Genomic DNA, 26,426 nt, shown 5'->3' with positions numbered 1-26,426 from the left:
CACGTGTGGCAGCTGGGGCAGACGCATGAGCATTGTAGGCATTGCTGACCGGTCTGCTCGTCGAGACCAAGCAAAAGCTGCTTTCCCTTTTCCTTTCCCTCAGTGGGCACCCTTATTTGGGATCCCCCTCTTCTGGACAGCTGCTGACTTTCATAAAGCTTGAGGAGCAAACTGGCTGCCAGATTCAAAAGCCACTTGGGCAGGAGAGAGGGGGCACAGCGGACAGCGTGACTGCGTAAATATCACTTCTTTAGGCTAAGAGGCATTTCTAAAAGTGAAGATGAACTCTGGGTAAAGATTAATTACTGCTATAAGACATTTTGTTGGAAGTTTAAACACTCTTAAGTAGATTATTCCTACGTATACTTTAGTTTTGGGGGAATTTCTGAAAGGCACAAAAATACACATGGAAGAATTTTCATGAGGCATGTCCATATGTGTTTTAATTTTTTTTCAGATTCAATACCTCAGTGTTTGTAGGATGCTGTGTAGTGGATGAGGACTGGATTGCAGGTGCTTTGAGGACAGGGATGTTTTAGTGTTAGTTTATGAGATGGGTATATTGGGTCACACAGTGACCCAGTCTTGTCTGATCCTCAGGTAGTACTGGAGTACGTGACTGACCATAACTACAAAATAAAGACTGGAATGTTCAAAAGCAGCTTGAATTTTAAGAATATCTGTTGTTAGTCAAGGATAAGTTAGAAACTGGGGCACCAGTGTGTCTTGCAACCATAGAGCATCTGGTTATGAAAAAGGCTGATGAACTGGTGTTTATGATTTGCGAGGTCGTTTATGCGAAGCTGTCTTACAAAAACTGAGTCAGAGAAGTGAACAGTGCTTGAAAGAAAAAAAAACAAAACAAAACCAAAAACCCAAGAAAAAACAACCAAAACAAGGAGACATTTTCATCTAGTATCATGCCAGTATTCGATGACAGTAGGGGGAACTGGTTGTCTATAGCTTTTGAGGGGCGTACAAGCTGCTTCTCAGTGCTTCAGCCATCATGCCTGTGGTTTAAGTAACTCTGCTGGGGGATTTCACCCCAATTCTAGTCCTGTTGACTCGCACAGGTGTCAGCGATGACTGCCGGGGCTTTTTCTCTGCTCCCCCAGAAGAGCAGGAGGCCTCGTCTCTCTGTCTTCTTCACTGGAGCCTCATCAAGGGGATGGGGCTGCTAGCTAAGGGAAGGGAAGTGTTCATCACTGTCAGTGGCTTATCTTTAAATCACTCTGTGTTGGGGTGTGAAGCACAGTATCCTTAAACTCTAAGGATTACAGTTTCCAATTAGTCTTGTGTTTTCTCTTGTCTTCCTGCACAAATCCCCTTTGTTTTCCTTCCCTTGATCTTTCCTGAAGCTCCTCGGATCTGTCATACGTTTGGGAGACTGGAGTGTGAGCTGCACATTGTAACCCCTGGTGACTGTAATGTTAAACATAAAAAAAAAAAAGAAAAACATTTCTTGTGGCAAGCAGAGAGTCTGGTCTCTGCTGTAGATCTCAGAAATAGGTGCTGATTCCCCCATCCCCCACGCTGAAGTGCGGTGTTAATGTGGGAACACATCATGTTGCTGGTGTTCATTGGGATGGCTGCTACCTGCCGTCATGTTTTTGTGCAAGCTGCTGCCCGCGAAGCATTTTACCCTACTGCCTCCATACCTGCCCTGTCTGCAGGGGGCTCTGGAGCCTGAAGGCAACTTAAGCCTAAATAAATTAGTCCTTTTTTTTTCCTTTTGCTTCTACCAAAACACGCTGATCTTTTCATAGTCTTCAGTATATCCAATTACATTTAAAAAAATTACTCTTGAAAATTATAATTTATAAGGAAAACTGCAAATTTATAGGACAAGCATTTATGGGACTTCTAGGACAAGTTATATTTATATGTATGTATATACACAAGATGTTTTCTATCTCAAATATAATTTTGTATGATATTTGAGATAGAAATTTATTAACTTATTCAGTGCATCAGATGTTTTCTGGCAATTACATTCTTTTTAATTTGAGGAAATACAGGTCCTTTGAAACTAATTTTGTGTTTCAGTCCTGAGGACGACAAGGGTTTCTTAGCTGTGATAGTAACCATTTTTCAGGTGTGGATTTTCTGGTGAGGGTTCAATAGCGAGCCAAAGGTCCTGTTGTCTTGCCCTGCCACTGAGGGATAACAGTGTGGCCTGACAGTGCAAGGAGGGGCTGTGTGGGCATCCCGCCTTGATGTCCTATTTCAAGCCAGGTACTTCAGAAACGTCTTCGCATACCATGCTGTCTCTTTTACATTCAAATGATTCATTTTGCCAGAGGGGATATAAGCAAAACATAACTAACGTTTTTATGCACATTTTTTACTTCTCAGCTTCCCAACATTAGTCCCATCAAACCCACATCAGTCAGTGCAGCTCTAATCCTCATCTCAGGAAAAGAAAATTACTTCTATCATGTTTCCTCCTTCCGTTAAGGGAGGAAAATAAATGACTAAAGGAACACGGAATTGATACAAGCTTGCAAGAACAGCCACTTGCAGTTTAAAATCCTTTTCCAGTTCTTCCTTTGCTTTCATGCTCTTGTCCAAGGATGGCGCGGCTATATCTGCTCTGATCTGCTCAAGTGTGTTTAGCCCTCAAAGACAGAAAGCTAGCAGCTCTTCATTGCATGGATGGCCATGTGGTGAGTTCCCCCATCCTTGCACTTGCTACGTCCTAACCCTTTTACTTAGGTTCCTCTTGGCTGGTGGTTGGTTGACATCCCTTTCATGCCATCCCTGACATGCTTTTCTTATATGTAAACAAGGGGTAGAGCTGAAGCCTTGGCAATATACTGGTATCTCAAGCAAAACTTGATTGATCATACCGAGACTCTTTTTCAAATGCATGATGCAGAGGCCAGATGTTTCATCCTGGTGATAATCTTGTTTCACAGGCTATAGAGCCTGGTTTCCTGATTATTTCCTTCCTTTCAGTGGATGATTCATATTGACAAAATGTGTGAGCTGTAACATCACTGGGTGATGTTGCATTTTGATTTAATAGGATGCTGCGGTTGTGTCAGTGGAACAAAATAAAACACTATTGATTTCAGAGGCCTGATCTGTTAATGCCTTTACAGTTATGGCAGTTGAAAAACCAGTGCATTGCTGGAAAAAAACCCTACTTTATCAAGACTGTTTTTGTTTCACTGACTTGTTTCAAGTCAATGCAATAATTTTTCATAGTATTTGATTGCCATGTGTCTGTAACACCTTAAAATCCTTGAGTTTCTCACACCTGGTGCCTGTGCAAAGAGGAGACAGCTACCAGAACAGAAATGTTTGTACTCCTGAGTAGCAAAGGCTCGAAGTGCTTCTTCTGAACAGCTTTTTCTGAATGATAGGGCAGAATAGTGCTGTTTGACTGGCCTCCGGTTAGTCTCCGGTGCATGTTCAACCTGCTTTTTTTAGACCTGACCTTTATAACAATCTTTTCTTCATAGAATCATTTAGGTTGGAAGAGACCCTTAAAGTCATCAAGTCCAACTGTTAACCTAACACTGCCAAGTCCACCACTAAACCATGTCCCTAAGCGCCACATCTACACATCTTTTAAATACCTCCAGGGATGGGGACTCCACCACTTCCCTGGGCAGCCTGGTCCAATGCTTGACAACCCTTTCCATGAAGAAATTTTTCCTCATGTCCAATCTAAACCTCCCCTGGTGCAACTTGAGGCGGTTTCCTCTGGTCCTATTGCTTGTTACTTGGGAGAAGAGACCGACACCCACCTCACTACTTCCATTCACTCTCTGCCAGAATTAGAGCTCTGATGTCTGTATGCAGATAACCTGGGCTGTTTTGTCAGCATGCTTGCAGGTTGTTTCAGTTTAAGTTTTGTTTACTTGCACAGAGAGAACAGCTCTGCTCCTTCAAGCCCTAAAAGCAGAAATAGATGCTGAGGGGCTGAAGGAGTGAGCCAGGTCTCAGCTGCAGAAAGATGTTCCACCTGATATCTGAAGTTTATTACCAACTGCTGTTGTACTATGACCCTCCAGGTTTGGCCTCATCCTGTGTTTTTCCTTTCATGTGTGGTGCTGTCTGTTTCTAGAGTGGCATTCATTTCTTCCCTCACTTCTTACCTTTAAGCAAACACCAAAGAAAAACACAAGGTCCAAAGAAAGTTTATGCTAGAAATTCCCTCAGGCTGCTGGGGAACGAGTGACACGTGAACATGTAAGCTTCAGAAATCAATGAGATGCAAAAGCTGAAGGGCAGGGGAATTAAAGCATGATGGAAAGGAGTTAACAGTCTTGCTGGTACCGTGCCCCTGCCTAGAGGTAGGCTTTGCTATAACAAAGTGGTTGGTGGCAGATACTTGTCTAGTCAGGTCCTAAAGATCTCATTGATGGATGATCTCTCACCTCTCCAGCCGCTATCAAGTGCTCTGTTATCCTTATAATTCAAAAATTGCTGGGGGATTCCCCCCACCCCCTAACATCTAATGCAAATCTTTTTCTTAGGAATGATAGTTTGTTACTTTTTGTTTCATGGGGTAGGGAACAGCGACTGACTTCATGCATCAGTCCTTTGGCATCTTGTAGCACTGTTAGCATGTCCCTTGCAGTCTCCTGAAAATCTCCACATCTTTCCACCTTTCTTGACTGTCCTGGTTTCGGCAGGGATAGAGTTAATTTCCTTTCTAGTAGCTGGTACAGTGTTTTGGATTTAGGATGAGAACAAAGTTGATAACGCACCGATGTTTTAGTTGTTGCTAGGTAATGCTTACACTAGCCAAGGACTTTTCAGCTTCCCATGCTCTGCCGGCTGAGAAGGCTGGAGGTGCACAAGAAGCTGGGAGGGGGCACAGCCAGGACAGCTGACCCAAACTGGGCAAAGGGACATTCCATACCATGTGACGTCATGCTCAGTACATAAACTGGGGAAAGCTGGCCGGGGGGGGCCGCTGCTCGGGGACTGGCTGGGCATCGGTCGGTGGGTGGTGAGCAATTGTACTGTGCATCACTTGTTTTGTGTATTATTATTATTATCATATTATTATCATCATCATTTTATTTCAATTATTAAACTGTTTTTATCTCAATCCACGAGTTTTTCTAACTTGTGCTCTTCCAATTCTCTCCCCCATCCCACCGGGTGGGGGGGAGTGAGCGAGCGGCTGCGTGGTGCTTAGTTGCCGACTGAGATTAAACCACAACATTGACAGGCCATGTTTTCTGGTTGTGTTTTTTGCTCTTCTCTGGACACTTGCCAGCTGGTCCACATCTTTCCTGAAATGCAGTCCCCAGAACTGGAACCCTGTTCACTGGAACAGGTTACCCAGGGAGGTTGTGGAGTCTCCCTCCTCAGAGATATTAAAAAGCCATGTGGACACGGTCCTGAGCAACTGGCTCTAGGTAGGCCTGCTTGAGCAGGGCGGTTGGACCAGATGACCTCCAGAGGTCCCTGCCAACCTCAACCATCCTGTGATTCTGTGATCTAAGGCTTTGCTAGTGTCACAATTTTACCAAGGTTCAGTGAGGACTGCATATGAGCCGGCAGTGTGCCCAGGCAGCCAAGAAGGCCAATGGCATCCTGGCCTGTATCAGAAATAGTGTGGCCAGCAGGAGTAGGGAAGTGATCGTGCCCCTGTACTCGGCCCTGGTGAGGCCACACCTCGAATACTGTGTTCAGTTTTGGGCCCCTCACTACAAGAAGGACGTTGAGGTGCTGGAGCGTGTCCAGAGAAGGGCAACGAGGCTGGTGAGGGGTCTGGAGAACAAGTCTTATGAGGAGCGGCTGAGGGAGATGGGGTTGTTTAGCCTGGAGAAAAGGAGGCTCAGGGGAGACCTTATCGTGCTCTACAACTCCCTGAGAGGAGGTTGTAGCGAGGTGGGTGTCGGTCTCTTCTCCCAAGTAACCAGCGATAGGACGAGAGGAAATGGCCTCAAGTTGTGCCAGGGGAGGTTTAGATTGGATGTGAGGAAAAATTTCTTCACTGAAAGGGTTGTCAAGCATTGGACCAGGCTGCCCAGGGAAGTGGTGGAGTCCTCATCCCTGGAGGTATTTAAAAGACTTGTAGATGCGGTGCTTAGGGACATGGTTTAGTGGTGGATTTGGCAGTGTTAGGTTAACGGCTGGACTTGATGATCTTAGAGGTCTTTTCCAACCTAAATGATTCTATGCTTCTACGAGTCTATTTAAATACACATTTCAGAGAGGGGGGAGATGAAGTTTTTGTAAAAGTCCAGAAAATTATTGTAAATTTGAACAACACAAATATTTCCCCTGACATGGTGTCCTGAACTCAGTGAAATTTATTCCCTTGTCTGTCTTTTTTAAAGCATGAAGTCCTGGTTTAGGGCTGACATTTTGACATGGTGGTGGTTTTTACAATTCTTACAGCAGGATTAGGACTTTGTTATTGATTGATATTTAACACTTGGATCACCTACATGGGACAATGTTAAGGAATAAGCCGTATAATTATAATTCTTTGAAATCATTCTCTAGGTTTCAATAAATGGGAAAAATGCTTGACTAGATATTCATCTCTGCAGAAATTAGAACTGCCTGAATTAGACGAATGAATGAACAAAAATATTTTTTAATGATGTATGCCTACAAGCTTTCATTCTGTTACTTGGCCCTAGCAAAATGACACTGCCTATAGCTGGGTTAATTAAAACATGTGTTTCTCAGCCCTCATTCTTGGCTGTGGATAAAATACTGACCACAGTATTTTACAGCTGCTCTTGTGAGTCACTAGCTCGTGCTGAGGGTTGTGCCTTGTGTTACACTGAGCCATACAGAGAAAAAAAATCTTAGAGGAGCATGTTTAACAAATGTTCCCATGTATGCAATGTTGGTACATTAGAAAACCAGAAACCACGTAATCTAAGAATTTCCTCTAGCTAAAGAAACCATGTCTTAAATTATTTTACATACTTTAAAAAACCCACAAAACTTCAGTGAAGTCTTTTCTCTCCTGGGAATGATTACCTCTGGTAAATTTGTCCAGCACGTATTTTTACTGTGGGGTAAGGCTGCTCGTAAATACAGGTCTTGTGTGTCAGCAGATGTCTCTATCTGTGTGTAGTCTTATATTTAGTATCGGATCCCTGAGGTCCACAGTTAAAAATTGTTTGGAATGTCTAGCTTACTTCTTGCCTTTAGTGCTGGTTTTGTCCACGTGCTGCTGTCCTCTTCCATCCTATGTGAAATGTGGCCTTCCTGAAGGCAGAGATCAAGGGTTTCCTGTATGAGACATACGTACACCCAGGTGGGTGTTTCTTTTCATAGTGGTGTAGCCCTTCACAGACCTGCAACCTCAGTCCAGTTTGTTCAAGCATGTGATCATATTTTATCAGGCAGACAACGTGCATTTTTCATATGTACTTTTCTACTCCCCCCTTTCTACATTTAGTTTCTTTTTTTAATTTGAACTTATTTTATATATTCAATAATATATTCATTTTGATTTGAAGTCAAATCTCAAGGCCACCTCTGGAACACAAATGTGCTTAGGAAAATTTCTTCAAGAAGCTCATATGTACTTTTAGCATCTGTTAGCAAGTTGCTGTGAGTTCAAAAGGTTTAAATTTAGGTGTCCCAAGAGGTAAAAATACTGTGATTAAATCTCTACAGGTTCTTTGCAGTAGAAGGTTCCTTCTCTTTCTTCTCTGTGGACAGCCCTTCTGCATGTCAGGGGTTCACTCCTTTTACTGGGCTGGCACTAGCGGTGGCACAGCCACCCCAGGAGCAGATCTGGGGTGATCCCAGGAGTTGTTCCGCTGATGGTCAACCCTGCTACTCAAACGCCCTCAGACCATGCTATCGGTCAGAGATCAGGGGGGATCTAGGTCAGACACTCAGTGGTGTGGGTCCTTCCAGGCTGCTCCCAAGTCTGACAGTCCAAGGTTGCGCAGATGCAATCGTCTGCACCAGTTGTTGTAGGTATTGGAGTTCACTTCTTAGCCACAAAACAATACAGGCACAGTCAACACATGTGCCGTTTTTCTCCAGGGATTCAGGTAGAGGTGCTTGCTCCCAACCCCAGATCCTCCATGCCCAGTAGAGAGCAGTTTGTGCTGTGCTTCCCCTGCCAGTACACAGGGCTTGCTCTCTCACTGCAGCTGCTGGCTGACCTGCCACTTCGCTTGCCTCTCCCTGTAGAAGCAAAGCCCAAGGCTTTGCCTTGGGGGGGTTCCATTTCAAAGGCCATGTTTCACTCACCTAAGATGCAACCAGATGGGATGCTGGGGGCACAAGGGGAAGGCACATATGCCTTTCCTTGAATATCTGGTGGTTTGAGAAAACTAAACAAATCAGTGTTGGAGCGGGAAGAATTTTAGGGGGTTTTGATTGCTTACCATTTCCACTGATTTTTAAGAGAAATATTTTAATAAGCCCTAAACCTGATTTGGTAAAGCTGGCAACATTTATGCTGAATTTGTTGAAAATAAAAAGGCCAAATTTCACCTGAGTCTGGATAAGTACGCACTTAAAACTGTGTCATGGCAAGTGGTGTAACTGACATAGTATTTAATATGCATATCTAACTAATTAAAAGCTATTATTGAAAGTATTTTTATTTAGTTGTTAACTGCACTTAATACACATCGAGCTGCCAAACTCCATATCTGTACTGAATTTTTTGTGCACGTGATAGCATGAATGTGATGGGCAATTCAGTTTGTTTACAGATACTAACGGATAAGATCTTAAACATTCCCGACTAAAGTTTGTGAACAAGTTGTCTAGAAATCCATGCATCTTTTGCAGATAACGACTGGTACCTCTGCCATGTGACACTCCTTGCCCCAGAAGAGGAACTTCTGTCCTGGGGCATGTACCCATACCCCTACCTGGCACGTGTCGATCCAGATGCCCGAAAAGGCACTCTCATCTACCAGCTTGTCGCATATTACAGTAACAATGAAAACACCAGTGCTGGGATAACTTACACACTCATTGCAGGTAGGTCTATTCTGAAAAAAAATGGTAAAATTCTATTAAGTTAAGTTGCAGATTTTTCTTAACAATTTCCCATTTTATCATTTCGTTCATAGATTTTTCCCTTGGGGAATCATTAAAGATACAGCAGGCACAGCAAGTAGAAGCTGGAGGTGCTTTAAGTAAAACAGTTACGTGGATGGGAATCTTTCTTGCTGCCACTTTCTTTGCTTTACTTCTATTTTGAAATTGATTGCAGGCTTACTGTTATCTTAAGGCTCCATTTCTCACCTGTTCTCATCTCTTTTACACTGCACTGGTCAACAGAGCACAGTGTGAGTGAAAGATAAGGTGCAAAACTGCAGAGGAAAAAAGAAGTGCATGCAAGGACATAGGTAGATGATTTGAGGATAGCTTACCTTAAAATAGTGAAGATGCAAATGTTCTTGCTATGGGGCATTTTTCAGACCAGCTTTGTGCATATATTTATAGGTGGTGAAGAGCGATTCCGAGTAGATAAGGATACTGGCATTATCATGACGACTGGCTTGCCTTTGACGTGGAACAAGGAGTACATGGTTACTGTGGAAGCCACCGATGAGTATGGCAACAAAAGCCCCTATGCCTCCATTTCTATCCTGGCAGGCTCCCGACCTCCACAGTTCACTAACATGTCCTACAGTGTCTTTGTCCCTGAAAATACTCCAGCAGGAGAAAAGTAAGTTGTACTTCGTTAGGTGAACTCCCTCCCTACAGTCTGAGAGGAACTTCACAGAACACAATAAAGTGAAATTTTTGTGTTGTTGATTCTCAGGGCTATGCGTATGTGTTTGCCTGTTACACTTTAAAAATAGCGTTGTGTTTTCTAAAAGAAATGGTGCCTTTTCTGGTGTTTAAGAGTCTCCAGTGTGGCACATGGTGTAGTCTGGGATGCTGGAATTCTGCTGAAATTATTATTTTAATGCTCTTGGGATCTTATTGCATTGCATCGTGAATTAAAACAGCCAAACTCCTGGCTATGCATCTCCTGGAGAACTTCAGATATAAATGACTGCTTGAAAAAGACTGCCTTTTAATTAACCAGATTTGGAGTTGTTCGTATCCTGTTTGACTTGTATTTAAATTTTTAGAATGGCAAGTCATTGCCAGACTCTTGAGATAACAACGCCTGTGTGAAGTGCAAATAGATACAGCTAAGTCTCCAAGGGGCTCTGCCGTTGTGTGAAGAGTAACTAAGCCAGGCCACAGTGGGGAGATGCTGCCGAGCTGGCTCTGGTTTTATTGTTACTGTTCAGCTGCTTGAGAGCAATATGGGCTTTTAAGGCACCAAGTAGCAGGTGGAGCCGTGCCATAGGGCCTTTAAGCAGTAGGAAACCTCAAAATAAGCTGATGAAGTAGGAAAAACTACTGGAGATGTGCCACTTACCCCTTAAAAGAGACTGAATGAGGAGGAGGAAGAAAATTTGTCTCCTTCGCTGGAGCTTTCACTCAGATGGGCTTAAAGTATAATGTCACTCTGGCCAGAGACTGCTGTGAGAGATGGAGCTTCAAAGCATAAGTGACAGCAGGGAGGCAAACATTCATTTCGCGTCCTGCCAAAGTGGACAGCAGGGTCTGGAAAGGCCCTGTACTTCATGGGTTTCCCATCCATCTCTGAACCAGTTCCTTTTCTGAATATACAGCTTCAAAGAAAGTCAAAAGTGTAGTAGTTCAGTAATCTCTGTAACTGAAGCTGAACCAGTAACTGCTGTCAAGTATTTGGAAGGGTACAAAGGGGAAGAAAAAGATGTCTTCGTGTTAGTAAGGGGTTGAAATGGGTTGTTATCCCAGCCCTTCTATGTCAGAGGATCAGTTTGGTGAGAGAAGAGAGGGTAGGTGGGCTCCCTGTAGCAGGGGGATGTCCAGTCTAAATACAAAGCTGAGCCCAGCATTGACAAAGTGAGAGATTCACCTTTTGACATCCTCATCTTCCTCTTCTAGGTGCTCAGGAGACAGCTTTTGTTATTGTTGTTTTGAAGCAAAGGGTTATTCTCTCATTCTTTACAGAGTAGCAGTTGTTGAGGCTGTTTCTTTCCAGAGCCAGCCTCTTTCGTACACTCTGCTGATGAACCCCAGTGGGCTCTTCAAGGTGAGGCAGGAGAGCGGAGAGCTCAGCCTGACCCACCCCGTGGACTATGAGAGTGAGCACCACCTCTATCACCTCTTACTGAAAGCCATGGAAGTTGAGAGTGCTCTTAGCAGCGTGACTGAGGTATGTGGATCACTTTGCTTCCTACCTACTGTCTCTGCAATCTTTGTTACCTCATTAGCAGGACCAGTTACACACAGGGATAGCCTAGAAAACTTGTGAAGATGCTCGGGAGGGAGGAGGCCTTATGGTGCAGGCAGAAGGCTGGGCTCTGATCTGGGCTCAGATCTAGGCTCTGCGAAATACCTCTTGTTATTTGTCTTTGGCTTTGCCTCCCATCTGCTTGGAAGTGGAGGAGATAATACTTCTATGTGTTACAGGAGTAGCTTGAGAAAAAGTTTATCATCAGAGGTGTAAGGATGGGACAGCAGCAAAAGCAATGACTGCCCAGGCAGTGTCCAGAATGAGGTGCCCGTTTTCCTAAGTGTAGAAACTAAAATCTCCTCTCAGCCTGTCTTTTTGTCTCAGGTCATGGTCCATATCACCGACGAAAATGACTGTTCTCCTGAATTCCAGTGCTCCATTTACAGCAGAGACAACATTCCCGAAACCATTCCTGTTGGCACGTCTCTACTGCAAGGTGAGGACCATCCCGGTACCTTTTGTTTCAGTCTTGCCATGGACCTGCTGACTTGTGTTCCATGTTCATGATTCTTACCGTGAGGAAGTGCTGTCTCTTCCACAGCGAGCACTGCCTTTGTAAGATGTGGATGGCAGCCTTCCTGGAGAGCTGTAGATGGCTTTTAGATATCCTGAGAGTTGTGTCTTCAGGTGAGGACCACTGTGCTGTGTCACACAGCTGTGCCCAAGGAGGGATCCTGTGGTATCCCAAGAGCAGTTAAGGCAGCTGACAGGCAGTGACTTAGTGGATTGCCAGAGCTTGTTTCCTTTAAATCTTGTGGCTGTCTTTTAACTCATCTTGGTCATCTGGTCATCTTTTTGTGTCCTGGAAGCAGCTGCAACTAGTTTTTCTTTTCTTAATGTGTTAAGAAAAAAAAAGTTTTTTAAATGGGCAGCTAGTTTTATCAAATAGGTATTAATGCTGTATAATTGACTTACAAAGTGTTAAAGGAGAAACCTTTGGAAAGCCTGTGAACTTTTATATTTATGGTTGTGGCTTACTAGTCATCATTCCAAGTTTGTTGTGTTTAACATGGCCACATATCACTTGCACATAAAGCCTGAGTGCACAGACAACATTTTTAGAGGCTAGAATAGTATCCTGTTGAAAGATTAGAGCTGTTGGAAATAATTTTAAGCCCCAAGTTCCAACCAAAACTTCTAGGTCACTCTTGAAATACTGTGGTTGCACAAATAAGGAGTGAAATTGGATGATGCTGCACCTCTTGTCTCAGTCTTCAGAGTCCAACAGACAAGGAACAAAAGTCCATTCTCCAACCTATTTTACTGGTGTCAGTTAAATGCCTTCAAAGATGTCTCGAGATCTGACATAGTCTGTCATGATGTGATGCATGCCACAGGTGTGTTCTGCCTAAAACTGGGAGAATGCTTACAGGCTTGCTGTAAGTATTCAAACTGAAAGTAGGGGCCGGTACTGGGGTAGTAATGGGAACATGGGCTGAGACTTCAGGAGGGTTATGAACCTTGTGAGAAATAGGTAAGTGCCAATGCAAGACTTAGCAAAAATTTACGTGTCTAAGATGTGTTTTTTGAAGACAACAATGTAAATTTCCTGAATTTGAAGCTGAACACATGCAGGTTGCAGTGATGATAAGAAGCTTAGCTTCCCTTGCATAGCCACATGCTGGTAAGAGGGCTGCAGGGACTGCTAAACACTTAGCAAGAGAGTTCAGAGCTTGCTGTAGCTCATTTTTTGGTTTAATGGCTCTAGGGAAGAAATAAGTTGATCGGAATGATCAACTCCCAAAACTCCTAAGCATGTGATCTTCCTTAAAGAGATGTATGCTCTTCTCTCCAGGACACTTGTAAAGCTGATCAAAGCAAGCAGAACGGCAAAGCTGTGCAATTGCATCCCGTTTGGTTGTCTTGCCGTATGGGGCACATTTCAAGAGAAAGAGCCTTCTTAGAAAAGAAAATGCGAGGTGGAAGTATAGTGACAGTCAGTGAAAATGGGTGGGTGAACACTCACTTGGTATTGAAGGGCTGAGCAGCGTTGGTAGTGGCTGCAAGGAAGCCGTATGTGCAGTCACCTGTACCCTGTGCTGGATGAGTACTGTGCCACTAACTCTGACTGCCAAAGCAAGTATCGGCCTCAGGAAAAAAAAAAAAAAAAGCAGCTCTTACCCTGGCTATAGTTCCTTGAGGGGTGAGATGTTGCAACCTCAGAATGTCCCACAAACAAAAATAAATGCAAATTTGAGACAGCCTTTGCCATTCTGAGGCTGACTGGCTTGCTATCAATGGCAGTGAAAAAGATCGTGTGATATATGCCATTTGTTAAAACTGTGGATGATGTAAATGTAGGTTTTAGTTGTTAACCATTTTTATTTTAACACACTCTAAGTCTGGCTTGTGTCATGTTTGTAGTGCTGATGCTACGCTAGTTGAGTCAGTCTGTCTCCTTAGTCATTACAGGCAGATTTATGCTCACTGCATGTGCTTTAAGGTGTCTGGATGCAAACAAGCTATGATCTGAAAAGCATGGAGGTATGCTCTCAGCAGGGGTTAGCGTACTCCTTCAGCTGCACCACTGTGCCAGCAGAGCAAGGCTTAGAGTTATAGCCGGCAACTTTGTGCTAACATACTAGGCTTTGAGCTGGAGTTAGCTTGCACTAAACTAGCTTAGAGCATGGGTAGAGCTAGCACAGACCTGTTTGTGGTTGCTATATGATCCTCAAAATACCTTTGCAATGCAGATCAGTTTGCAGGATGGAATGAAATGGAAGGGGAATGGAATTCCCAGTTGCTGTTGGGAAGTAAGGCACATCTTTGTCATGTACAAGTATCACGTTCCCTATTTGCCAGAAACATCTGGGGGGAAAAAAGTATGATCGTTAAGCACGTAAAATGTATTTTTGTGAATGGTTACAATATCTTGGTAATGACTCTGCAGATTAAATCAGAAGTTTTCAAATCAAGTATGTTTTCACTTTCTGCATCTCTCTCTAAAAACAATACTTGACTACTAAATTTAACCGTTTTAAGCCACTTTCATTTCAATCTTTCTTGAGGTTTTAATATATTTAGGTTTTAAATACAGCAAGAGAGTGATTAACTCTAAAGCCCTTGCCTTTGTAGTGTGTAGCACACCCAAACATTTATTCACAGTAGGATTTTGAGAGATTTTAAACAAAATGTTACAACCATCCTAAATGTCCTTTTAAACCCAGATGAGTAACTTTCCACAGGCAGAGGTAGTTGAGTTTTTTGCAACTAAGTAGCACAGCATTTCAGTGCGCTTTTTGAAATCGTTCTCTTCCCCTTTGAGGGGAATTAAGCCCTTTGAGTTAATACTCTGATAATGATGGGTCCTTGTTTCTTCGTCTCATTTTTGGATGACGCTGTAGCTGTCTGCCAGGGTGTCCATGCACTGCAATCACTGTTCTGCTTCCAAAAGGCTGTGTACTACCACAATGGCTGCATCTGCATCCTCCTGGTAGAATAAGGAGTTTGTTCAATACCAGGGTGGGTGTGAGCGCAAGCCTCATTGTTTGGCTAGAAAAATGGCAGGGTAATTAAAGAGGTGAGCTCCTGCTCTTAAAAATCACTTTTGATACTACACTGTGAGCTCTAGCTCTTTGTTCTGCTGATTTGCTGCTTCTGAGCAGATGGGACACCCAACGTACTGAATAAACACTTGCTGGGGAGGAATGTTTAATCACTTTTTGTACCTTGAAGTGCCAGGTAATTAAAAAGTACTTTAGCTATAACATAGCTGGGAGCTAATTAAATTTGAATGGCATCCCTGGAGAGAGTGAGGACACAGTTTATGACTGATAATGTTCTACCAACATGCATATTGATTGTGCGGTAATTACCAGTGTTGACTGCTATTTGTACAAAGCACGTTGTATAGTATTGGGGTCACGGCTCTCTTGCAAACCCGCCTTGCTGCGATCAGTCGGGCTGGGTTGGAGGAGGGGAAGAGTTGTTTGGCTTTTTCACTCCCAGCCTCCTGCTGAGTTCCCAGACTCTTACCACAAAAATAAGGCTTTTATGGATAAAACAGATTTAGGTGACATCTGTTCTCAAAAAAAAAAAAAAGAGTATCTGAAGTTGACTTGGTAGGAAATGGCATAACCAAACCTCTTCTGCAGCATGACCGTTCTGCTAAACGTGTTCTCTAATAGTGCTTGCAACAGACTGCGACTCTGGCTCCAACTCTGAGATCACTTACTTCATCCAGAGCACTGATTTTTCCATCACGCATCACGGGGTCATCAATTCTAACCAGAGGCTGAACTTTGAGCGAGCAAACCATATGTATGAGTTTGTGGTAATAGCTGTCGATAAAGGACAACCCCCTCGGACAGGGACGGCGTCTGTGCGGATTCGAATGGCCAACGTGAATGATGAGGCTCCTGTCTTCTCCCAGTCCGTGTAAGCCAGCTTGAACGCCTGCTTTGGTTTTCACAGATGCTGTTCATACGTGTAACCTTAACAACACTCGGCTAAATGGTAACTTGTTGTGCTGTGCAACTATAAGTACCAGTGAAATTGAGGGGTAATTTGTATGAAGAAAGGCTTTATAAGTTGGCCTTTCGTTTCTAGATTGTATAAAAAAAATACACCAGTTGTGATACCAGCATATTAACTTTATATTTATAGAGAGAGAACAGAATGAATAGAAGACCTAACTCTCTAGGGAATGATTTTGACTGTGTTGACTTCTAGGTCTCAAAGTGATTGTCCATGTATAAATATATGATAGATAAAGACGGTCTTATGTTAGCAAACATTAAAACTTAATTTTATCATCAGCAGATTGTATTGTAAGCTAATTTCATGAGGCCCTGCTTGTTTAAAATGCCTTCTTTCCTTTCCTGAATGAATATAATTTCTATTTTTTGCACAAGTTTAAAGTATGGACATGTTTTAAATACAAAACATGCATACATTTATTTACAAAATGAAATACTGTTTTACATTCATCTCTGTAGTATCTGACGCTTTCCATTAGTATACAGGGATATAAGAAACACCGCATGACAGATACCAGTCCTTTTTCTCATCTTTAGGAGACAAGTGATCCTGGTTTGCAGTGCAATGTAGTATGGTGCATGTTGATATCTTCCAAAAGATCCTTGGAAATTACGTATACCAAAAGTGCAGGATTACAATCCTAAAATACATACCTTATGCTGGACAAAGATGATCAAGTCTCATCTTAAACTGATTAAAGATTCCATGATTGCATGCGCAAAGCTTAAAAAAATTACATTCATGATTAATTTAAAATCCTTGGCTGATGGTTAACATGGTGATGGTTATTCTGACACTAAATGTGCTGCCATTGCTCCCTTATGTGCATCAGTTACAGAACTTTCCTTTCGGAAGATGCTGGTCCCAGCACCTTAGTGGCTACTGTTCGGGCAAAGGACCCTGATGGAGATGGGCTGCTATATCTAATTACAGGAGGCAATGAGGAGGGCAACTTTGAACTGGATAGTCAGAAAGGTACGGAAAGAGGTTTTAGAACACAGTTACTTACTGTCTAATCTGTATTGACTCTGCTTCACCTATGTGTCAAAAATCATAAGAAAGCACCATATTTATATAATCTGCAAATGGGGATGTATCAATGAGAATTAGCTCTTTGATATGATGGCCTTTCTCCAAATATCAACCAAAACTTGGGATCCTGGGCCAAGGACTGTGCAGTCTAAGATGACTGATTCCTATGCTTTGCAAACAAAATACAAACTGAACCAACAATACAGTGGCAGAGAAATGCGATGCCCACTTGATTTTGTTTGTTTGTTTACACGGTAAAATAAAATGACACTTTATGCTTCCAAATTTAGGTATCATTAAACTCCGCAGAAACCCACCGCCCAACCTGAAAGGGCCACAATACACACTGAACATCACTGCGATAGATGACAATGCCTCCGGGGGACCCACCCCTCTCAGCAGTTTTGCTGAGGTTATTGTGGGAGTTAATGACATAAACAACAACAAGCCTGTCTTCAGAGAGGTAAGATGTCTTTCTGCAGATATTCTTTTCCCATCCATAATTTGGGTTATAGACTCCTCTTGGCTACCGGTGATTGCCGGCGGGCTGAAGGGACTGTGTTTGCAGTGCAGAATGAATCTGTAAGTGAACACGCAGCCAGCTTTCTTCATACTTTGAGGGTATGTACTTCATTCTCCTTTTTTCCTTCCTCTCCCTTAGAGCTTGATTTCTTTGTGAGTATAAGTAATAGAAGTGATTTTCTTCTGAGTTCTTCTCAGATGTGCTGGAGAAAATATTGACACCGTGCAGCAAATTCATGTGGCTCTGTGTAATATATGGGGTTGGATGTTTGGGTTTATTTTTAGTGCACTTACTACAGTGACAGCACCTGGGTTCTGGAGAATCAGCCTCCAGGCACGTATGTGCTACAGGTAGAAGCCTGCGATGCAGACCTCGGTGTCAACGGAGAGGTGAAGTATGGGCTCATGCACCGAGATGGAGCTTCCCTAGGCTTCAGCATTGACCCAGACACAGGTCAGTAGCTTTCAGGTTACTGAGATAAAATGAAAATGCCGTTGTATTGTAATGAGAATGCCACTGTATGAGTGTGTCCATGTGGGTTCATGCTTTAACAGTGTAACTGCAGGGCTGGTTAGCTGTAACAGCTTATAGAATAAACACTGGAAAAAGTTCAGAGTATATGGATAGCCATGCACATAGATTAAATTAAGATTATAGTGATTTAAATGACAAATTAAGTAGGGAAACAAACCCCAGTTCAATAAGACAAAAAGCTATTCTGTATCAATTATCTTCCTATAGGATCAGGTGTAGTTACAAAAATGCAGAGCAGAAAGTGTCACTCTAACAGCTTGAGTTTGTTCTTCCCTTCAATGTGGCCACGGTTTATTTCTCATCTCATGCACAAATAGGAGGTCCAGTGCAGTGCATATAGAGTCAAAACCCTCATACCAGAACAGGGCAGTGATAGACAGTCTTGCTGCATTTCAGATGAAGAAGTTATAAAAGTCGTTGATATTTCTATAGTCAAAACAGTAAAATGGGATATTTGCATGTCCAGGACTGTGCAGGAGACTGGAAGGGCCTACAACAGAGCAGCAGAATCCTGGTTCCTAGCATAGTAGAGACATAGGTCTGGAAGTGGCCTCAAGAAGGCCAGTTTGAAGTCTCCCAACCAGAAGAAAAGAGCTGAGACAGGGAGAGACTTGGTTAGTAGAGAGGAAAAACTGAAAATTTGGAGAAAATTGTTTGATTTATGAACTGAGCTATGTGATTCTACCCAGTTTTAATCTGTTCAATGAGGCAGCCTCCAGCTCCTGTAGTAGACATGGCTTTGGTCACATCACTTGTGCCTTCTGTGGTGTGACTCTTCCCCAAAGTAATAATGAGCTGTCTTTGAAATATTCAGTTACTTGGACTATCACTGGAGTAAACCTAAGAGAGGCCTGTCGGTGCGGAGGAGAAAGTCCTCTGCTCCATGAGGAGTGAGATAACAAGGTACTTGGACTGAAGCTCCTTATCAGGGCAGCACGAGAGAAAGCTGTTGACTGCTGGCAGCATGTGACATGTGAGGAGAGGAGAGACAGGGGAATCGGAGTTGGTCTTGTCCAAGACACATGTTGCAGGGTTGGTGTGGATTAAGCTTGACGGTTGTGCTGCATGCGGTCAGAGCTTCCTCTTGTGCAGGAGATGTGCAGGTCCCTTTCTGCAAATCCAGTCCCGAGACTGTGACACGCAGAACAGGAGGTGTCTGTGTTCCCAGGAGTCATCACAACCACGCAGAGTTTTGACCGGGAAAAGCAGAGGGAGTATATGCTGTCTGTTACTGCTACCGACCAGGCACAGGAGCCACTGATCGGCGTGTGTCAGATCACCGTCCTTATTGCTGACGTCAATGACAATGATCCCAAGTTTGAGAACAGTCGCTATCAGTGTGAGTGTTTCTTAACTACCTGTCCCAGTACCGCAACATGAACCTGGTTAGTAGTTCCTTATAACAGTGGTCAGGTTTTCAGGTGACCAGTCTTCCTTTGCTGCCCACTAAGCCAGTTACCACTTAATCCATCGTCAGTGGAAATATGCAGAATTGATCAGTTCTCTTTATTCATTGCAATACTCTTAAAAACATTGACAGTCTTCACTCCTACAGATAAGGCAGATCTGGTCCCTTCCCTTTGCGGCTTTTCCCTGCCCAGTTTTTCTGCATACTGAATTTTTACTTGATGTCCCAAAACAAAACATGACATCCTAGCTGGGAATTCAGCAACCCTATCTAGAAGAGCAATTGTCATCTGTGTCTCTTTAACACAGCACCTCTGTTCGAATAGGCTGGAGTGGTATTTATCTCTTGTCAAACAGCCCGAAATCCTTGGCTTCTAGCCTGCATTTGGCTGGGAGCCCCAATGCCTCCTGTAACTGTGCTGCTGAGCTAGCTTTTCCCGTTTGTCCTGGTGCCATTCCCTTTTTCATCCCCACATGACGTACTTTTCATCAGTCTTTCCTTTAATTTTACTTGATGCTCCTCCAGTAGAATCCTGCACTTCAGTACACTTGAACCCTCTACATTTGATGTCACCCACAAATGACGAGCGTGCTCCCTAGTTGCTGCACTAGAACAGGCCCTTTCTTGCATAATTGCCTCAAAATGGCAAAAAAGGGTTGATGATGCATGTGACAACAACTCCATGACACTCTAACACTTACTATACCATCCCTACTGCATGGAGTTAAGCATTTCTTTAATGTCTGTTTTGCAGGCAGATTATAAGATGCATGGCTTAAATCAGGGATTTGACTAACATCCTATTGCAGAGGAATAAAGAACCAGCAGTTTCCAAGAAGAATAGAAACCTATGACTAATGGCATTTGATCTTGTTAGAGAGGAAGCTATTTTTAATTCTGTGACGTACGAACATTGATTACTTATGTATAGATGCTGGAAAAGTGCTATGCGTAAAGTGACCTCATTATCTGCAGTTTCCCCATCCCAAAGGGCTGCCTTTGCTTCAGGATGACATAGAGTTATGCCAGCAGCAAGCAGAACTACATGAAATGAGAGAGTACGGCCCTTCCAAGTAATTTTGTATTTTTTCTTACAATGCGATTTAACAGGATTTGACTATAAAAGCATAAATTTAAACACAAAAAAGGATGTTTTGCAGTGTTTCTTAGCAATAAATTCCATTTTCATTAATCTATTTTAGTGCCAGTAAATCTCTTCTGAGAGTGGCTTTGGCTGTTACTGACATATCAGGGACATGAATCCTAGGTCAATTAAATGTCCTGGGGGATGAGGGAAGCTAATTAAAGCTCAAATTGTTGTTCATGGAGCAAGCGGTTGTGGTGGTTTAAGGTTTTACTGCTCTGCTGCCACAGACTGTAGATATTAAGGGAGAAAACCAAAACAGAAAACATGACCACTGCACTTTACAAATAGTATGCAATTCTGATTGTCCCACGCTGAAAATGCTAAAGGAGACACATACAAGGGAGATCAAAGATATGAAATGGTTTCTGAGCAAGAAGTGATTAAATAGACTGACTGGGTTGTCTAAACCTAACTGTGATAGCCTTCCCACTGCCAGGGCCATTTCAGTACACTGAGCTGATGGAGTCTTAGTGCATGGAAATGGCTCAAAAACACGATCAGGCAAGCACCCATGGCTGCTTGGAGGAGGAATTGGGACTGGATGGCTGAGGATGGAGGGAAGAGCAGGACCAAAGTCAGATCAGAGCAATCTAAAGACTGGGGTGTGGAAGAGAGGCAGCCAGCAGGGATGTGATAGCTTTCTATCGCATATATCCACAGAGAGGAGGGGAGTAGGAAATGATTGCTCACAATTTCCCATCATTTTGTTGGTGTACCTGCCAGGAATCAGGCTTTAGGAAGACAAAATGAATTACTCTTCTGTGCAACAGGTACTTCAACTGTGTGACTCTGCCACCAGATTTTTAGATGATGATTATAAAAGCGGGTTCAAAGAAGGATTGGTCTGTCTAGGACTATGGGCACAAAGACACCACCTCTGTCTCAGGTGGATTGCTAGGAACAGGGAGTGAGACCTAAGGAAAGGGGCACGTGTAAAATGATCATTGCCCTTGCCCGGGGCAGCTTCTCCAAAACACTGGGGTGTTAGGGGCATCTTCACCATGACCTGAGTCTTCATGGTTTGCAATTACCTACTGCCTCCCGCTGGCGATGCTGCTCACATTCAGGATTAATTCAGTTCACACACAGTTCCTTTTGATGCCAACCTGCTTTTATCAGCAGCTGAGCCCAGCAGCCTGGGCTGTGATCTGAAGCAGTGGGCGTGCGGGTGGCTGCGGGGTTTGCCAGCGCTGCTGTGGAGAGGCACGAGTGCTGGCAGCGGCGTAGTCAGTAAACCTGCTTCACCAGCAGCTTGCTTAACAACCCAGTGTGTCAGGGGAAAGGGAAGGAGAAGCTAAAAGAGAGCTATAGACACTCTGTTAGTGATGATACTTTATAACCTGCCTCATTACAGAAACTTTTAATCTCCCATGAAGGGGACTATGAGGTTTTACAGGAGTATTTCTATTGCACACAGCCTGGTAAACCAGAGCAAGACTTGCTGACAATACCTTTGTCTTTTCAAAGACTTCCTCAGCGAAGACACTCCAGTGGGGATGAGTTTCCTCCGTGTTGCAGCTCATGACAGTGACCAAGGTGTGAATGCTGCTGTCACATACTCAATGTTAGAGCATCAACTGGAATACTTCCAGATCAACCCCAGCACAGGCTGGGTATACGTGAACCGCCTGCTATCCCAGGTAATGCTTGGAAGAAAGTAACCTCCGACCCCTCAAATCCATTGTAGAGGGTTAACTGCAATCTCTTGATTTGTACAAAATGGTTTGCAAATATCCTTGATCTTCTTCCTTTCATAGACAACACGTGTTAGTCGCTATATTGTAGCAACAGATGGAGGGAACAGAAGCAGCACTGTGGAGCTGACAGTAACTGTCACTAATGCACTCAGCCAGCCGCCCCGGTGGGAGCAGAGCAGATACTGGGTAACCATCCCTGAAAACACCATTCGTGACACCAAGATAGTGGTATGTTAAAAGTGCAATTACTTCCCTCCCTCTTCTTTTCATTTCAGCTTCTTCCTCTGTTGTGCTCTGTCTCCATGTCAAAAGTACGTGGATGCCCACTCTGCAGCCTTACTGCATTGTGCTGTTTCCTTATCACCCTTCACAGCTGTGTACCCTGTTAGTGTTTGTCAGTAGTACCTGTTGCAGAATAGGCTGGCATTTCAGCTGGCAGCAGTTTTCCCAGTGAATTCTTACACCAGCGGCCGTCAGGGTGCTCCCACAGAAGCAAGACCCATGCCCTGCCTCTGTGGGAAGTCCTTGAGTGTTCCACCAAGGGTCAGCTCCTTACTGAGCACTTACTGCTCCATCCTCAGTGGACCGTGCTGCCTGCCTGCATCTTTCCTACAGCTTTTCTCAGTTTAGCACTACAGCATGGAACGGCTGTAGTTTGCTTTGGGCTCTTCTAACCCAAACCAATTCCTTTTTAACCTATACAGACTTATTTTTTAAGGATAGTCTCTTCTGTAAATTGCCAGATAATTCCTGCCTTCCTCCTTCTGCATGTAATATCCAAGCACTTGCAAACAATTTAGGTTTGTCTGTATCTTGCCTGGTAAAATGTATTACTCAGTGGAGAAACGGTCTCTTTTTGGATTGCTTTTGTTTTGGAAGGAGGAGAGAGGAGGGGTTTACTTTAGCCAGTGATGCAGTTCTTGCTTGGCACATTTACAGGCAGGTAAATTTACTGCTGATTAAAGACCTGCATCAAACCTAAATGTTGTAAAATGAAACTCAGCTCTGTAAACTGTTTCTCTTTTGTCTGTTAACCAAGTTGTACAGGCATGTATGTTCTTGAAGAACATACAAGCATGTATGTTCTTGCCATCAAACTGAACATTTAACGCTTGCAACCCCGTGCTTCATGAACATATGTGGTGGCTCTTTTCTTCTTCAGACCATCAAAGCCACATCCCCTCTCGGTGATCCCAGAGTTACATATAATCTGGAGGACGGTCAAGTTCCAGAGACTAACATGCCAGTTCGTTTCTATCTGAAGCCAAACAGAGCTGATGGATCTGCTTCTCTTCTAGTCGCTGAACCACTTGACTTTGAGACAACTAAGTTTTTCACCCTGACAGTCCGGGCGCAAAACGTAGCAATGACCCCCTTAGCTTCCTTTACCACTGTTTGTGTGAACATAACAGGTGAGCTTTGCTGCTGTTAGAACAGCTCAATATTCTTGTTATTTTTAGTATAACACCATGAATCAAGGTAACATCCGTGAAATGCCAAGCCACCTAAGAATGCTTTGTGCGTTTCTATACTGTAAAAGGAAGTTATGCAGTCATTAAAAAGGTCTGTTTGAGACAATTTCTAAGAGCAACTATAAAATGAGGAAATGTGATAATGCAAAAATAGGCTGTGTGAATGTTTATGCAACACTAGTGCCTGCTTTTATAAGTGTAATTGCAAGGATTTTCTTTTGATAGGAGGAAAAATCTAGTTAATGTCCCCAAGCTATTGAAAGGAGACGAGTATTACTAGAAATGTTCTGTGCTGTAGAAAGAGAAATAGCTCAGATAGATATCAAACAGAAACTAAATCTGTTTAGGGGTTGTTGTTACATTCAGAATTCTCTATTTAACATTGAGGTTAAAACTGTAGAAATGAAAATGCAAGGGTCCTGACAATAGGTACAGTTTTCAAAGATTTGATCCAACCCTCCTTATAGTGGGATCTTTTTGTAAGGCTCTACTATAGATCCACATAAAACTATAAATCTGATTTTAATCCCTCCTTTTTGAAGCATTAGTGAAGTTACTTTTGATATGTAGTCATTTAGATGAAAATATGAACAAGTGAAGTCTCCAGCAAAAACATTTGTCTCGCTCACCACCATGGAAATGAGACACCTAAGTGGTAACTTGAATGGGAATCCAACTTCCCTGCTTCACTTTATCGCAGCATTGTCCTGTCTTCCAGAGTCCACCAATGCAAAAACCCTTCAGGTTTGTAGAGCGAGAGTGCTCCAAGTCAGGGTCTGAGCCTCATTGTAGATTATGGACCCTGTCCCAAAAGATTTTTCCTATAGTGCCGTTACCGGTATCAGAATTTGGCAGAAACTTCATTTTGCTCACAAGCAAAAGTCCTTTTTCAATAACTTAGTATTTCATACGAAAAAAAGGTTTGCACACATATGTATGCATTAGTGGGAGAAAAAAGCAAGTTAAACACCTTTAAGACAGAAATAACCACCAGAAAGTTTCATATGCAGAATTGTCCTTTATTTTTATGCACAAGCACACAGAAAAGGAAGTCTTTTACAGCACCTTATTTTCCTTACCCTGCTCAGTGAATTTGCTGAAACTTATCTCTAACAAGACATATTCTCTTCTATAAAATATGAAAAGAAAAAAGCCTGTTAGAAAAGAAGTTTTCACAGACGATTATGCATATAAGAGAGAGAGAAAATTGGGATTTACGGCAGCCCACATAGACAACTTAAAAAAAAAAAAGTAATTTAAGACATTGGTCTTTCTTACAAATAGTTGTGTGTCAGAATCAATGGAGTCATGTGGCAGTAGTAAAACTAAATGTGTGCTTAAGGGTTTGCAGAATGAGATAATAAGAATTTTGTCTGCTCTTCATAAAGACAGATGGATCTGAGGAACTGTCATTACAGCTCCTCTGTTCTGGCACTGTGCCACAACACAGGAAAATGACTTTCTTAAAATGTGGCTGTAAACTGTGAAAAGTGCAAAAAGATACAGGGACTATGCAGCATTTCTGAGTTTAGTCATCTTACAGACAAAGAGGAACACCAGACTGATTTGTCATGGGTTGAGCAAGAGGACGTGATTCCAGAGCAGTTTAAATGGATCCGAGTCAGTGCTGCCATAGTTCTGCTCATCCCTTGTGCTTACCTAGTCCTACACGGCAGTTTTACGGAGAAAATGTGTCAGAAACTTGCCCTTCAAAACACTGGACATTTTTTCCAGTTTAGGTCTCTACAGGGGTCAGGCAAGGAAGACAAGCAAGAGCAGCACTGATATAAGCTTAATGTGGCTTTGCCTTGTGCCTCATCTGACCTGACTGCAGACGGCCGCTACAGGGGCAGCCCTTCCTTTCCTTCACCTGCACAATCCCACCACATCCCTTGTGTTGGATCTGGCGATTACACAGCTGCAGAGCATGTCAGTCACAGCTAGCCCTTTTCTCTCCAGAAAGTCAGTCTCTCTCAGGGCAACAAAATGAGCACTGTTGACACGGGGCCACGTGATCCAGCTCGTGGGAAGGGGGATCCCATGGCTTAGAGCAGGATGACAAGAGTGGCAAGATCAGCATGCTTCCTTTGGACATTGGCCAGTAGTTACATGAGGGGAGGCTAATGTGCAACTGTGTCCTAAATAATCATTAGGTCCTATGGCCTAACGTAACTCTGGCTATACTGTCCTGCAAAGGCCAGGAAAGACTGTTTTACACACGTTCTTTGTCAACTCTGCAATTTTAATTTCCATTGTATGTTAGTCAGCCCTTAATAAAATGCTGAAATTAACTACTGCTGTAGATAACCAGCTCTTTACAGACTGTGGATGGAAGGCCTCCTGGTCCTGGCATTCGTGGACTTACTATAAGAAGATAGCTGGTCAAATCATTAGCTAGTATCTTAGCTGAGATTAGGCCACTGTCTCCCAGAAACTGCTCAATGTCTATAAAATGCCTCCTGACAGCTGCCATGAAAATGGGAAGACCCAAAGCAGGATTGCTTCTTACTATGAACAATCTGAGTTCTTTCTCCAAGCAAAATTACAACTGTGGAAAAAAATACAGTAAAAAAAAGTCTTCAAACATTTTCTCACCATGATCCCCATCACCTCCTTTTGCAGATGTCAATGATAATGTTCCATTCTTCATGTCTTCTAACTATGAGGTGTCTGTGCCAGAAGGAGCTGATGTTGGCAAATCTGTGGTTCAGGTGTTAGCTACGGACTTGGATTCTGGCCTGCATGGAGAGGTTTGACCTTACATCCAATTCTTTTCCTCCCAATAGGCAAGTTTTAGTATTGTAATTAGTGAGAGTGCGCAGACAGCAGATGACAGGGTAATGAGCCACAAACACTTCTTACAGCACTTGTCAAGCATTTGTC

General features: G+C 43.1%; 1 protein-coding gene across 1 annotated transcript in view; it reads left to right on the top strand.

Moving 5' to 3' along the window:
* The window catches only part of LOC143157341 (neural-cadherin-like), a 61,270-nt gene that overhangs the window by 8,914 nt on the left and 25,930 nt on the right, over positions 1-26,426 (top strand). Inside the window, exons 2-14 of the mRNA XM_076332166.1 lie at positions 8,749-8,943; positions 9,412-9,637; positions 10,966-11,170; positions 11,576-11,687; positions 15,379-15,628; positions 16,563-16,705; positions 17,053-17,225; positions 17,570-17,738; positions 18,988-19,158; positions 21,842-22,014; positions 22,132-22,299; positions 23,234-23,483; positions 26,166-26,293. Of these exons, the coding sequence (XP_076188281.1) occupies positions 8,749-8,943; positions 9,412-9,637; positions 10,966-11,170; positions 11,576-11,687; positions 15,379-15,628; positions 16,563-16,705; positions 17,053-17,225; positions 17,570-17,738; positions 18,988-19,158; positions 21,842-22,014; positions 22,132-22,299; positions 23,234-23,483; positions 26,166-26,293 (2,363 nt within the window). The remainder of the gene's footprint in view (positions 1-8,748; positions 8,944-9,411; positions 9,638-10,965; positions 11,171-11,575; positions 11,688-15,378; positions 15,629-16,562; positions 16,706-17,052; positions 17,226-17,569; positions 17,739-18,987; positions 19,159-21,841; positions 22,015-22,131; positions 22,300-23,233; positions 23,484-26,165; positions 26,294-26,426) is intronic.

This window comes from Aptenodytes patagonicus, chromosome 2 (assembly GCF_965638725.1).
Source record: "Aptenodytes patagonicus chromosome 2, bAptPat1.pri.cur, whole genome shotgun sequence".
Taxonomy (NCBI): Eukaryota; Metazoa; Chordata; class Aves; order Sphenisciformes; family Spheniscidae; genus Aptenodytes; species Aptenodytes patagonicus.
The sequence above is the reverse complement of the archived record's forward strand: the minus strand, read 5'-3'. Positions and strand labels throughout refer to the sequence as shown.